Source organism: Planococcus citri, chromosome 3 (genome assembly GCF_950023065.1).
Source record: "Planococcus citri chromosome 3, ihPlaCitr1.1, whole genome shotgun sequence".
NCBI lineage: Eukaryota > Metazoa > Arthropoda > Insecta > Hemiptera > Pseudococcidae > Planococcus > Planococcus citri.
The window spans coordinates 73378185-73394697 of NC_088679.1; the positions used below are offsets into that span (position 1 = coordinate 73378185).

The 16513-nt window shown below is 35.6% G+C and overlaps 1 protein-coding gene across 1 annotated transcript in view; it reads right to left on the reverse strand.

Annotated features, from left to right (window-relative positions):
- Positions 1 to 16513, reverse strand: part of side-VI (sidestep VI) — a 464426-nt gene that overhangs the window by 240122 nt on the left and 207791 nt on the right. The window contains exon 4 of the mRNA XM_065354946.1: positions 5449 to 5559. Coding sequence (XP_065211018.1) covers positions 5449 to 5559 — 111 coding nt within the window. The remainder of the gene's footprint in view (positions 1 to 5448; positions 5560 to 16513) is intronic.

Here is a 16513-nt window from a genome sequence, read left to right on the forward strand (position 1 = left end):
CCCTTCCGAACTTCAAGAATTTCTACATTAGTAATAGCAACAGATCCAGTCAGAACTTTAGTCAAAAAACAACTTCAAAATATTTAAAACCATTTTGATAGTCATTCCTGTATTCTCAAATAATTTCAAGAATACACCACGTAAACTTATCAGACCTCAATGAATATCCATCTGTTGTCATCAATGAAAAATATACTGACACCATAGCAGAATATCATGAATTCATTTTATGCTTCACAGATAGTTTTAAACATGAATTTGAATAATATGCAGGTTATTCTTTTTCTATTGATGGTAGAATTGTGAACTTCAAAGCTCACAAATACTCTTCTATTTTCAATTTAGAACTTTCTGCCATACTTCATTGCCTTCAAAAGATCTCTACCTCCAAAATCCCTAACAAAAAATTCCTGGTTCAATCAGACTGACTTTCTGCTCTTTTATTACCTAATTCAAAACAAAATTTTCAGAACACCAACTTGTTCATATGTAAGATCCATCAAATCATTTATAAACTGCAGACCACTGATACAATCTTAAAATTTATGTTTGTCCCAAGTCATGTAGGCATTGATGGAAACCAGGCAGTAGATGAGTCAGCTAAAACTGCTGTCACCCCCTCTAATATTTACTCTGTGACCCATGATGATGTTATTTACATTATAAAATTTATCCAAAACTCCAATTGGCAAAACCTGTGGTACTCAAAGACAGCAAAAATAAGGCCTTTTTTGGAAGCACCTTCATCTCCTAAACTGATCAGAAGAAATTATAATCACCCGTCTCAGAATTCGTCACACACCAAAACCATTTGAACACCAGAGCACCTAAACCCCACCTGTCAAGTGTCAATTCCATAACTCTGAAATAATAATCTCCACTCAACACTTTCTATTTTACTCCGTCCCTCCCTCAAAATGAAACGCCAATCCTTAAACATTTCAGACCTTGACACTACAATTCCTGGCAACATCAAACAGATGAAAAACATTGTAGATTCATCAAAGAAATCAATTGGTCAAACCACATCTGAACTGGCCCCACAAAACTGGGCATAAAAATCCTGACAATTAAATACACACAGTATAAAAAGATGTAAAACCAACACTGCCATATATCACCAAGAATGTAAGTATACTAACTTCATGAGAAAATACTCTCAGTAGTAGGTAATCCATCATATTTCTACACTAGCACCCAAACTTTCAAACACCTAAATCTCCAGATGTTATGCACGTAATTTTTTATCAAATAAGTAATTGATACCTAGTGAAGAAAATATTAATGTAGGTACTCAAGTTATAACTACTCAAATGGTTTTGATTTGGTTTATGATACCAAAAATTAAAGTAAAAATTATTCAATATTCAGGCTCCAAAGTTAACAAAAGGTTCTGTTGATGGTTTCATGCTTGATTATCAAGATCCTGGTCCCGATTTCATCCCTTATATGATTCAAGATCATGTTTTAACACAATTGAATGGATGAAAATCCCACCATTATAAGTAAGCACACAAAGACCTAAGCAAGACATAAGTTCACATTGAACAGGAAAAAGATCCCAGATTGCAAGAGGATTTTTTGCTTCTTGCCTGAAGCATGCTGACAAAAATCAATGGCGCATCAAATGTTACAATATCTTGCCCATGGCTCACCTTGGCCTACAATTGGCGCTTTGCAATGATCAAGGAGTATCAGCAGCGCAACTGACCTCCAGAACTGAACTTAGACTGCCTAGAGATTTTTTCACTCCATTGAAGGTCCCAGTCAACACGCCTGAGTTTTGTTCAGGGAATCTCTGAGGTCATTTGCAGTGAAACTAAGATGACCTGAAAACGCAAACAAGTCGCAGTTTATGTGCTGAATGCGCTCAAAGACTGCATGCACAAATTTCTCCCCATTGTTAATGTGTGCCAATTATTACGTCAGCTCCTGATGTATTTTTCTTGTAAGTTGTGAGTTGTTTTTTTCTTTTTGAAGCAAAGTACTTTTTTTTGTACTCAAATAACAATATTAGCATGATTTATTTTTCATGGTGTGAACATGAAACCGATTTGCAGCCAGCTTCAGCTGAATAGTATTCTTCATCATTCCACATAAAATGGGGCACTATAGTATAAAATGAAAAAATAGGTAAGTATAACCAATTTTGCAAAAATCTTGAACTTTATGCAGCAGGCCTAGAAATTTTGAAAAAATAAATAAGTAAACAATTTTTTTTTGTTTTCTCATTTTTTTAGATATCTTAGGTTCTACAGCATGACATTTCCAGATTTTTGCATAATTGTCCATGACTTATAGAAAATTTACTTTCATAAGAAAATGGTGGACCAGTGTACCCCCCTATTATAGTGCCCTTGTGTACCTACTTAAAACTGCTTGTTTACAGTAAGTACTGAGTTTGTGTGAAAATGTTTAATATCAAGTTCAAGGTCCTCAGTCGCACAAACAAATTTGCCAAGATCGAGGTGGATGGCTGAACCATTGTTGTTTCTTTAGATCACCTGATACCGGCTTATTTACTTCCAGATCAGTTCAGAGATATGTATGATTAAGCTTATATGGGCATATGGAGCCAAACTATGGGGCTGTGCCAAAAAGTCAAATCGTGACTTTATCCAGCGTTTTCAAGACAAAACACTTATCTAATGACGAATGCTCCTTGGTATATTTATTCCGTAGATGAGATCATCGAAAAAGTAGCCTCAGATCGTGAAGAGAGGCTACATAAACATCCGAACCCAGAAGCAATCCAGCTTCATGGTATAATTTCCTACCATGTCATATGAAATATTTTCATTCAAGTTCCTCTATGTTATACTCATACATATGTATAGGAGAATGCTTATTGTTTGCACTACCATCATTATCATTTTATTGCAATTGAAACGCCAAATCCGTGAGCTGTTTTTCTTGTTTTGTATTGCGGCTTCCCTTCTACTGGGGAGTACCGTGCCAATGTAGAGTAGGCTGGAGATGGTTTCAGGCTGTTTTGGAGCTTCTAGTAATTTTCTGATAATTCCAGTTCCCCAAAGCATGACTCCATGAAATATATACAAAATAAAATGAACTTATGAACTGTTCAGTGCATGTTGTGTGTCAATTTTCCAAAGTTCTGCTGGTTCAGAACGATGTATTTTTCAACTTTTAAATCATGAAATCTCTGGAAAGATATACTTTCCAAACTGGCAAAAACTGATTTTGGAAAAATAGCGAGCAAATGGTCAAGAAGGTCACTAACAAGCACCAATCGTGATAAATACGTGCAAAAAAGTTGATTTGCATGGTTTTCATATCACTTTTTGAAAACTTGAAATTTCCAAAATACTGCTAGCGGCTCCAGAGGGGCTTGAAACCATCAACAGTTGACTCAGTATGTTGAAATCAGAATATAAAATAAATTTTTAGCCTTTTCAACTTCATTTAATAAAATTTTGTTGAATTTTCAACATTCAAAAATATTCTGGAGTCTCCAGAACTGCTTGAAATAGTAGTTCAAAATAAATCGAAAACATTTCCAATCGATTCGAGGGACCATAGATAGGGTTCACGTCAAATTTAAGCTTTCCAGCTCTTCCTTCCCTTGAAGTGTTCAAATCATATCTATCTGATGGAAGTGGTTTTTTTTTTTTGATAAGTAAGTACGTACATTTATTGATTTCTTGAGATGAAAAAATCCAAAAAAAATTTCATCGCTATTTGGTGAAATTTTGATTTTTTTTTCACATTTCAAAGTCGTTAAATTTTCAAAAAATTATCCAAAACCAAAAAATGCACATTAGCATCTGAAATTTTGGCTGATCAAGTATTTTTGCTCTTTCCATTCAAGTGTGTCCAATTCGAATATTTTTCTAATACTGTAATGAATACCTCCCTAGCAATAAGAAATGTAAGTAGTAAGCGAGGAAGAAGTCGAAGCGAAAAAACACCGATTCCAACCATTAAAAAATCGAAGATTAAAAAATAGAATTAGACTACATAAAGTTGGTAGAGCTACGACTTCCCATGCCAGAGTTGTATGCTTGAGCTTCGAGCTTCGAACCCAAAAACATATCGTTTTTATAATAATTTTACTAAAAATTTCATTTAAAAAAATGACACCATCAATAAACAATTTTTTTCTCAACTTTTCAATCCTTCTCGAACACCACATTCTAATGATAGCATCATCCTTAAAGCAAATTTCAAATTTACCATCTGGATTCCTACTTCCGTGAAACAAATCTGGCCACCCCAACACCTAATATTCTCTTTTTCGCATAACTCTCGAAAAACCCTTCGGAAAATAAAAAGAAAAAGCTCACGGTATCCGGTAATATTAAACACCGCACAAAAGGGGTGTTCGCAGCAGTTCACCCTTCCACTTGACTTGGAAATACGACGATATCCAAACACACGGTGTTTTTCATTCAACACGATAAATTTTACAACCTTGGCCGCGTATCAAAATCTCTAAAAACCTCCGACAAAAAATACACAGTAAAGAGAATGAGATAGAGTGAGAGAGAGTTTACTCTCCACATTGAAGGGTACGTTGGTAGGGGGGAAAAATACTCTTCTTAGCGAGTAAAAAATCTCGGATTCGGATCGCATCGCAAGACACGCCACTGACAATTGCGTAAATTTCGCGCAAATCACTCGACGTGATAAAATTACCAAACTTTTAGAGAACAAGCTCGATCGGCTCGAGCGGGGGCGCTGACTGCGCCATGGTAGGTATTAGAGAGACGATAAAAAATATATCTTGTACACAACGACACACGAAGACGAGAGATGCGACCGAGGACCGAGATGAGATGGAAACGATGGTGAAAAAATTCAAATTCGACGTATCGTTCGTCGTCTACAATGAAGATACTTCGGAATACATTACATCGTTCGACGCTGCTACATCGTGATTTCTCTTTCAATACCCGTCACACGCCATTAAGTGAAATTTATCACCATCGTTTTGCGCTCCGCTACCCCCACATTGGGCCGGATAGCCGCGCAAATAACTATACGACGGAATTACGGCCGAAAAAATTTAATTTCGCGAACCCAAATAGTTGGATCGCGCGATTCGGGATAATACCAAAAAAATACCATCGGTGAGAATTTTCTCTTCGGATTGCGGATTTATAAGTCCGAATCAAAATATCATCTCATCGGAGCACGCGATGCGACGGTCGTTGGTCTTCGTCGTCGTCGTGGGCTGGTGTGAATTTAATACCGAGATCTGCTCTTTCGACAAGTTTATTTTTGCTAAGAAGGTTAAAATAAGATTGGATATCTTATAGCTTAAAGCTATCGCAAAACGGTCCGCTGGGTAAACTTTGCGCCATTCGAATGGAAAAAAACATCTTAAAACCGAGGCCAATCGGATACACCAGAAAAATAACAACATAAAAATTCAAATTGAACTACGCTCTATATGCTATACGGTAAGCAGCCAGTCTGTGTACTTACCACCTTGTACTTTACATATAAGCTTTGCATCCAATCCTTCAACATAAGGGCCGGCTACGGCGCCAATTTCTCTACCATCTTTGTTCAAGATTACTGGCTTTTCAGGCGGTACTAAAAAATAACAAGAAATACACGTATACGTAAAATAAAAACATGTAGTACGTTTCATATATTATGTATATATCTATGTGCACATATACTAGTAAGTAGGTACATGCTACCATATAGCATCTATATACTGCATACAATACTTTCGTATACATCATTTCGAATATAAATGAAATTGAAAAATTACGTAAATTACATCGCGTGTATTTTTTCTTCTCACTATTTTTCCTTTCTTTACGCCTTTCACTTTCGCTTTCTCTTTCATTTCCTCGTCGTGATTTATACAAATTCGACGACGTCCCTCTCTTCGTTTACCATTTTTTTTCTTTTTGTGAATGAGTTTCATTGTCTGATTCGTCTACGTATATTGAAGGCTTGAGATCTTATCTATCAAGGGGAGTTCCGCAGATACTATGTACTTTCATGTAAATACGAGTAGTTTCAAATTTAGGATTTTTTTATTCACATGCAGATGAATATTCAAAAAGAAAACGACTTCAGCAACTCTTCAGGGTCTCCAGACTTTGATTTGAAAAAAATCTCACACAGAGGAATAAAAATAGGATTGAAAGTGTTTGGAAACCTGCCCAAACTGATTTTTCGATTTTTGGTGAATTTTTGAGGTTCAAAATTGACCACTTTCAACGGTTTATGAGGTTTTTTTAAAAAAAAAGTAGTGTACCTACGTATTTAAGCATATTTACTTCGCAAAAAGTGATGAAAATTATCGAGTCCTGAACTAATTTCTACCCCCCCATTCATGATTTCCGGTCAATCTGGAGTCATAAATGCGATTTCTGGGACTCTCCTGGAAATTAAATTACGTACTCAAGAAGATGTGAAAATTAATTTAGACAGCTGGAATACGATCGTGGCCGTTCATTCTTGACAATTATTAGAGGAGCATATCTATCCACATTTGGCCCCATTTCCAGGTGGACGCCAGCGCCACGATCGCTTAGACCAAAATATTTTCAGTGATGGAGGATGCTGGTCAAAAAAACGAACTGGGGATGTCCCGTTGGAGATCAGGTGAAATGTGGATGAACCCTTTAAACAGATCGAGAATATGTCACAGTCGATTTCAACTGCCCTATTGAGTGATTTTCACGTTTCTTCGAAAAATGTTCAAAATTCTGGAGAATTTGAAAATTAATTTGAGGCCATAGAATGAATGAAAACGGTGAAATTCGCGGTTTAGAAGGATTCATTTCAGATTTAGGACTAACTACTTTTCATCATTTTTATTATTTACTCAGAGACGTTTTTTTTTTTTTTACAAATTTTCCGTTTAGTGCATAATTTTTAGCGCTCCGTCTTCGTTATTGTGTTACCCCCTCCCCTACATCTCCCCAAACAATTATAAACGCTCAAAATAAACAACGCAACATTTTGGTATTAAAAAATTGACCCTTTTTTTTGATTCTGTAATAGTGAGAGTGAGAAAGACTACTTAGATGAAAAATATGGATAATACCATGATAAAGGAGATATTCTTATAATTTTGACATAGGCGAATCCTGAGAAATACTGGTTGGAGAGTAAATATTTCTCAGGTGCCTGCTTAGCTCGAGATGGAGAGACTTAGTCGATCTACTACACCATTCATCTTACAAATATTCTTAGTTACCTTTTTAATCAAAACGAAATGATAACTCAAGGAGCAATTAGGGGAAAGGCGGGTAAGTTGACAACCTTAAGGTTTGGATGACTGTGTCTCATTTTCTACAACACGTACGACAAATTTTTCGACACCAAATGGTAGCCCCAACCTTTGGCTATCTCATTCCCATCAAAATAGGATCTAACAACTTTTTTTTCATATCAAAATTTTCAAAATTGTAGAAAAACTCAAATTCGCCAACTTACCCGCGATGTTGGATAAGTTGGCGAATGTTCAAGGGCAAGTTGGCGAATGTTGAATTACCTGTACCAAATAATTTATAAGAGTATAGACGTAAATTATTCTGTATTGCCATGACGTTACAATGGCGGCAGCATAATCGGCAAAGATTATGCAGGTGTCTTAAAACGCACGCGAGAATAGCTCGAAAGATAGTTATATACTTAGTAGTGTAAAACAATGAGAGATAAATTACAACAGCATCTTTAAATTAAGTAGATCAATCGATAGGTGATTAACACCTCGTCACTTATAGATTGATACAATTACGCTTAATGATATACCTAGTCTACGTAATTAGATAAATTGCGGGTGCACTCAACCCCGAATAAAAGGTTCAACGATTACCTGAGGAGATGGAGTACATTTCTAAGTTGACTGTTCACGTTGCCTGCCTCTCCCTGGCGACCCCAATAATAGTCGCTTTGGCAGGTAAGTATGATTAGTAGCTCCATTTTTGTAGGGTTATCATCCCTGATTTCCGGATAAATCAAGGGATGAGCCAAAAAAGTACCACGATCTTACGAGGAAATTAACGAAGTATCACGTTATTTAAAATACGGTGGAATCTCGATAACTCAAAATCCAAGGGGAATGGCCATTCACTCGGCTTATAGAGGTTTTTGAGATAATCAGTTTTGAGTTATGCTGGTAAGATTTTGAGAGCGTTGGAGTTATATAGTTCTTACATAATGAATGAATTAAGGGATATGTAAGTGCATAAAAGATAGAAGTATGAATTGAAATATTTAAGTTATAGAGGTAAACACCAGACAACTTACAACTTATAGAGGCTTTCTCACTATTTTTTGGCAAACATTTAGCTTGGAGTTACAACTGAGATATGTATGTGCATGAAAGATGAAAGTATTGATTGAAAAATATTTGAGTTATAGAGGTAAACGCCCGACAACGTACGACTTATAGAGGCTTTCTCGCTATTTTCAGCAAAATTTTAGCTTCGAGTTACAACTGGTTTGTATAGTCAATTTCAACTTATCAGAGTAAAGTTAACATTGAGTGTTACGGAGAGATTTCAAGGGGAATGGAGGTTGCTTTGGCTAATAGAGGTTTTAGAGTTAAAGAGTTTCGAGTTATCGAGGTTCCACTGTAGTACCATGTCCGTACCAGGAAATTAACAATGCGACACATTATAAGTTCAAAATCGCCATCTACGGATGGGTACATCAAACGTGTGGTTTACAGAGAGCCGAGGCAGGGCTCCCTGGTCACCTAGTATGCTGGTCGAGCTTAAGAGAAAACTACCGCGGGCTGGTTACTCAGAAGACTGATTTTTTTAGCAAGTACAAAGCTGAAGCTGGACCCCAGCTTCGACGGAATCATCGCACAATAGCCTTGAGCGCGCCGCTACAGTAAGATTCGCATAATTTTGCCTAAGGTCGGCAAGATCATAAAACTACATAGCGGAAGGATTACGTTATGAACACCTACAGGCGGTCAGGGAAGTCCTGCTCATCATAATTCTAGCGTTCAGGAAAGCAAAAATGTAGACAAATCCGGTGAATCAGCTGCATGAAGCTAATGCAATAAGGAAGTAAATATTATAATCTTTTCAGTACGTTCCAATATCCATTGCATTTATAATTGATTATGTGCTATGCTACGCACATTTCCTTTGAGTGAATGTGAAAAAGTTCAGCATCATCACTGACTCTCAATTTACCTAAGATGCGACCTGCTCTAAATAAGTAAATGAGGAAAGTGACTCCGAAGATGAAATGTTATCTACGCAACGTTTTGTCCACTTAAGAGTAAAAAGGATGGAAGCACATTTTTTCAATTTTGAGATTTTTACATCTTTGGATTTGCAATGACAGACACCTACATAATTCAAGCACTTGATGGAAAATCTCTGATTACAAGTAACGTCTTGCGATATGACTCTGCTAATTCTCGTGTTTAGGTGAATATAAGAATGTTTTTATAACGTAGCTAAGATCGCAGATAAACCCGAATTTAAAGGTGAAAAGTTAAACTGAAAAATTGGGCTGTGATAAGTATTTGCAAAAAAATTACCTACGTCATCAATCACTCTGACAAATTAAGGATTTCCTCAATTTCTTCGAAGTAATATCTAATGTTGATTTTCGAAGCCAAATTCAAAGATGCTGAAAACGAAAAATCAAATTGCTGATAGTTTGCTAAAAAATTTTACCACCTGAAATTCGTTTCAATTTCATTCTCTTTAATTTTTTGGTGGCCACGAAGGAAAAATTCAAAGACATCATTTCATTTCCTTTTTTGACTTTAAGTACCCGTACTTGGAGAGCTCAAAAGGAATTATTATCGCATCGCGGCAAAATGGGAATGAGAAGAAGTCATGATTAAGCAAGAAGTTTGGATTTTGAAAAAACAATTTCATTCTAGAATTTTGAGATTCAGAAAAAAATTTGGTGAAAAATTGAATGTTTTCAATATTCTGATAAACAACATAATTTTGATGCATCTGAACTTTAAAAAATTCTCGCTCTGAATAAAATGGAAATTTGTGCAAAGAGCATAGGCGCATCAGTTTTGAAAATTTGTTGTAATTTCATTTAGGAATTTGAAGGGGAAGACGAAATAATCTCATTTCAATTCAAAAATTAAGAAATTACTTTATCAAATTTTCAAAATCAAATTCCAAAAATTAAAATTATAAAAATGATTAGGTAGGTAAATCAACATTTTTTTACACATTTGCTATTCATGCTCAGTAATATCTCAAAATGAAAATGTTTCATGTTGGAAAATTTTGATGGTGCGTAGAAGACAGTACGTAGGTATGAGTTTTAAAGGTACATAGGTACTTAAACTTGAATTCCTTAAATTCCGAAATGAAGTTTTCCAAAATCGAAAACCCCCGTGACATTTGACCGTATTTATACATTCCAATTTTGTAGTGATGTGAAAATGTTTCTTCGAGAGCTGTCGAGATGGTTTTTAAAATAAAATAGTAAACGAAATGCTGCATGGGGGGCACAAAATTTTTCATTTTCAAGTCCTACAAAACAATGAAGGAGGAAAGGATCGAGAAAGTATTCAAGTGATGAAAATTTTGTACCCATTGCGAGCCTTCTAACTGGAGGAGTAGTAAGTAAATGTTTGAACCTCATCAGTTTTTTCAATATTGATTGTATATAGGCAGACATAGTAATTAGGCATATGCTTTCTACATAGGTATAGGTACATCATCATTTACGTTTGGTTACAAGAAGATATCGATAAGAGAAGTGATTAAGTACCTAACCTACTATGGACGGTGGGTCGTTTTTAAACTTTTTTCGAATTTTGATGAAGCTTATAGCAAAAAATCATGGCTAAGTAATCTCAGTAAGGCGTAAAAAATCAAATTTTTTGGTCAACGTTTGATTCCCTTGACTCGAGTTTGAAGTTTAAAAAATTAAAAAATTCTTCATGTACCGACTTACCAAAAAAAGGCGTTTTTCAATCTCGGATTTTTGCCGATTGCAGCGCTAGGGTGCATTTTCGACTTACGAGGTTTTTAAATTCAGATTCCTCGTTTTTTTTTTTTTACTAAAGAAACCACAAAAGAACATTTTTGAAAAACCTGGACTTACGTGCTAATTTAAACCAAACCCCGTCGAATTTCAAAATAATTATATTTTATAGAAAAAAATATATGTAAGTAAGTATATTTATTTTGAGAACTCCTGAATATGACAAAAATGAACTGTGAACTTGAAAACAAAAATGAAACATTTGGAATTTTATCAAATTTTCAAAACTTTAAACTCGAGTTGGGCGGTCAAACGTTGACAAAAAAATTTGAAAGTTTCCCAAAGTCGTATTGAGGTTATTTGCATGACCATTCAAAAAAAAAGTTGAAGAAGACCCATTCCGAGTACCCACTTGAGATGCAATCTTCTCAATACAAACAAGAAACAACAATGAAGACATTATGATGAAAACAAACGATGTCGACTAGAAGACCTTGAAGTTGAAGCGCAACCGCTAAATCAAGAAAAGGACGAGAGTTGAAAACAGCTGAAATAGTAGAACGATCCAGGTTGAATATTCAGCTCAATCTATTAAGCGAGAAACGATTTCGAAAGAGAAGTGATCTACCAACAATTCCACGCTCAATGAGTTTGGACTCACCTAAAGCTTGTATTGAAGTTGCGAATCACGCTCCAGAAATTAGTAAGCAGTGTTTGTCTAGCTCGTATCCAGTCAACTTGAAAAACAAAACATATAACCAGAGCGTAGGGTGCATGATCAACTTGTTTTGGGATGATTGGCCAATAGTTGAAGTACTGTTTCCAGGATGAGAAGACGTCGGCTGAATGATGATACATTATTAATTTTAACACCTTCGTGTCTGGTAAGTTATTATTTTCGTTATTATGTTATAATACTAAGTAGATGAATTGAATTAAGAATATACCATTTTTAAAAAATCAAACTTCAATTTAGTAAAAATCTCACTCAAAAATGTTATGATTGTGACCAGTTATGTTGCAATAAACTTGATCAGCTGAAAGTTTAATTCTATCACAAGTTCTATATTCTGATTCGATTAAGGTAAGGTGAATTGCAAATCCAAGAAAATGAGCTGGGAACTGTATTTTTTTCTTCCAAGTTGAAAATCTCGAATTGAGAAATAAAATTCTAATGTCTTCAATTTTGCAACAAATCCCTCCAAACATCAAAGCATCTCTCCCGAAACGATTTGATATTGCAGGAGAGAAGTAGACTCTTGTAGGAGACTCCAGATCAGCTCAAATCGACGTTAAGATGGCAGGAAACATTTTGAGTAATTTTCTGCGAAAATTGGTGATTTTTGAATTTTTTTTTTTTGAGACTCTCATTGTAAAAAAATACAGTTTTCAATTTGTCACTTTGGAGTAACAATTCATTTATCCTTAATTGATTCGAATGTAAATTTTTAATTGGATTAAATTTTCAGCTTCCGAAGTTGATCAAAAAGCCTTCTGGAGCGATTTGAAATTGCTCAGGAAGAATCAAATTTTGCTGGAGACTCCTGATCGACTTGAAAATAATGGCAATCGAGTCGAAGGATTGACTTTCAGAAGAGAGAAATAGTTACGAGTGACTTTATTCAAAAATTAACGATTTTGTTATACGAGCATTTCCAAGATTTGAAATTTTTATATCGTAAAAAAAGTAAGTAGGCTACAATTATTATCAATCCGTCACTTTGGATTACTTAGTTCCGAATGTTTAATTTGTGATCGGATTAAATTTACAGCAGTCGAAGTGGATTACAACGCCTTCCGGAGCTATTTGAAAGTTGCTATGGAAAAATCAACTTTATTTGGTCAAGATTCCAGAATAGGTTTGAAAATGGATGAGATTCTCTTTGGGAAGGAGGGGAAGGGGATCGACTTCAGCCCATAGACCGATCTTCGTATTTTAGATCATCTGTTGAAATTCGCCAAAAATCAAAAACTCAACTTTCGTAGCTGATAATTTGGTTCTAAGATCTAATGTAAGTGGGACTTTCTTTCGGCGAGTCAAATTTTAGCATAATCGGAGCTAATGGAGTGTTACAGATCGCCATAATGACCCATCGTACTCAAATTTGTGAGAAATACGGCATCGATGAGTTGCTTTTTTTTTTTAGATTTGACTTTAAAACATTTTGGTGGATTTACATAAATATATGATGTTCTTTACAACATTATAAATGTATCACTCTGAGTCAAAGGATCCATCGTGTTGACCAGTGAACCACTATGTATTCACGCATGGCCAACCTATGCAAATATTTTTCAAACAAATAACACTACTAAACTTTTTAAAATAGGCATACTGTTTTTCGTCCAGAATCACTCAAAGATACCCAACAGCAGCACGTGGAAATCTCTCAAATGAAAGCTAATGACCTTACAAATAATAAAATTCGAGAATTGCTGCACCTTTAGCAAGGAAAGTACATAAGGCACGAGCCAAGATGAAGAAAAATCAAAACACATGTTGTGAAAACCATACTCGGCTGTATAATGTTCCGATCCTCCAGTTATGAGCCCAAATAAGCCCGTCTGGCAATACGTAAAATTCACCAGTCACATAGAGTACCATAAACCGAACGCCCAAAGGTTATGGAATGTTAAAAAGTCGAATTAAAAATAACGACAGCCTCACGCAAACGACCTGAAAATAAAAGGCCTTCGTCCCTCATCCCTCATCCCTCATCCCTCATCCCTTGAATACGATAGTATCTGTTTAAACAGATTTCGTTCTGCAGCTTTAACGACAGCTTCGCGTATATTTTTCACTACCTACAGTAGAAAAAAAAACATACAAGGAGAAGAATCGAGAAGAGGGAAAAATTGCTGCAAAGGGAAAGCATCGATGAAAGAATTACTCGTGTACTCGTCGGCTCTCCTCTGCTCCGTCTGCCTATTTAGGTAGACTTTGGATCGCCGCCGGAATGAATTCAATTGAAATCGACTCTCGTAAAAAAAAAAGGCTTTAACTATTTCATTTATATACTTTTTTAGAATGAGAAAGCGATGTACATTTGTGTAGTACGAGTACGTAGTGTAATACGATGTATCACGATGTTAATGAAACAACGTATCAACATCTGTCGACGTACTAATAGTGTTGTAGTGGTAGGTACATTTATAGGCTATGGAATAAAGCCTGCCACGAAGAAAAGTGTGACGATGATTTGGCGGCGGAGGCTGAAAACGATGCGCAGATATAGTGGTTTTTTCCCTCAACACCGAGGCTGGGATATCTTTCGTAAAAACCCAAGCTTTCTGGGCTGCAGATACGAGAAATTAGATCGTCTTATATATACGTATAGTACGAGTAGAACGAATAAAACAAGGTACCGAGAGAAATACGAGTACACACAGGGTAGAAAAGTATAAGAAAAAGAAGTAAATTATCGTCATCTATCACAGAACGTCAGTCACACTTCACTGGACAAGGAAGAAGACACAGGTCTGTTTTATTCCATTTCGCATTTCCCACAAGACGGTTGTTCGCTTCAGCAACGCGTCTCCTTTCTCTTCTTTCGATATGCCCTGTGCACGGTGACGGTGGAATCAACGCAATATACGAGTAGGTACGTATACCTACCTATATATATACTTCTTGCAAACAGAGACGAGGATTTGGCTACGATATCAGCATCCAACATCGTATGGCACACAGCTTTTCCCAAAAGCATTTCTGACGTTGCAAAATTCTTCTTGCTCAGATTAAGTTATGTACAAAAGTTCGTTTCTCGATGCTGATAGTCCCCCTCCGCCTACATCTACTCCGCGGTCATGGAAGCATTCGAGTATTAAGAAGAAAAAATTCCAATGAAGTAAATTACCCGAGACATTTTAATAGCGCCTACCATCTTACGAATTTTCTGATTATAAAGCCAGAGTTTTTTTCCTCACTTGATGCAGTTATTTTGTGGTGTATTTTTATGTATTTAGCTCGTTTTTCCAGTTTTTTTCTCGTTTTTTTTTTTTTTTTTTTTTTTTTTGTATTTTGTATTGTCCTTTAATTGCAGGCCTTAGCTCTATTAAGTGAAAATGAGAGATAATGAAGATGACTTGACTACTAACCCGTGAAATTTCAATGTATTCATTCATGGAATGTATGTGTACTATCCTGAGCCGAGTTCGTGAGCTCAAACTGTAAAACCAATTGCATAGATTCTCAAGGTTCAAGTGAAGATTTTGATAGTCTAACTGCAAAAATATGTGTATGGCTTACCTCTCAGGACAGGACCAGGAATGGTACTACACATGTACTCCCTAAATTTGAAAATGTCCAGTTTTATTGCTCATCAGTAGGGTTTACCAACATTCCAGCTTTTTAAAAACAATGTTTTTTTTTACTGGATTTTTATTAAGTACCTAATTTACCGAACTGATCTATCAAAAGTGAATTATTTACTGAATCAATCAGTCAAAAACGAATTACATGTAAATACACTGAAAGAAATAAACAAGTAATAGTTACATTAAAACGATGCACTCAGTGCATTAAAACGCGGTAATTTTGGTATAGGAATGAAATGCATTTATCAGTACATATTTAGAGAAGTAACTATTACACAGAAGTGCGGTAACCATTGTATCGCCTTTATTCAACAATATTTAAAAAGTGGGGTTAGGTACTATCAATTTCAAGTTTCTCTGCACATCTAAATAATTCTCACTGCAACAAATTTTTCTCGACCTAATTTCCCTAAGAAAATTTTCCTACCTAACTGGGATTTGAACCTCCAACCTTTCGTTCCTAACTACCTGCATTTAACGACATGGCCGCGAGTAGAATATTTGATTCAGGCCCTCGAAGTATTTATAGGTTTTTCACTGTTTGAAACAAAGGATTTCATTGCAGTACGGCGATGTACTCAGTACATCGTTTACTGTATTCAGTAAATCACTACATGGGTTTCAGTCATGTTTAAGGAATGTAATCATTGCTTACTATACAATGTAAAATTATTACCCACCAAATGATGTTGTGAGTACCATGTCCGCAGGACTGAGTCCCCAAAGAAATGTAATGAGAACATACGAGTAGAAATGAATTTTGAAAAGTGATGCAATAAATCCATCCTGGCGATGTACTCATTCCATTACTTGATGCATTCTATGATTTAGACTATGTGATCATTACATCGAAATAAGGTAATTTGAAAATCACTGTACTGTGCAGTAACCATTGCATCAATTTTGGGATTGAATAAAGCGTTTTGAAAATCATTTGTTTCAGGGAGTTATCCACATGAATCAGTCAAAAAACCAGTGTGGGCAACAGTAAGAAATTTTTAAATAACTGATTTTAGCAGTAGGTACTTTTTTTGTTTGTCTTAAAAAATTATTCCAGAATCAATGTTCAAAATCGGAAATTTGAAAATCAATACACTGGGTGTCTGGAGAGTGGATGTCAAAACTTCAGATTTGAATATAACCGGCTACGACTTGAAAAAAACATTTCATGGACAAGGTTGCCTATCTTTATAATTTAAGGGACAGCCGAGTTTTGAAAAAAATTACGAAAAAACGCAATTTTGACCTTGGGAATGGGTAGTACATTGGAAAATGA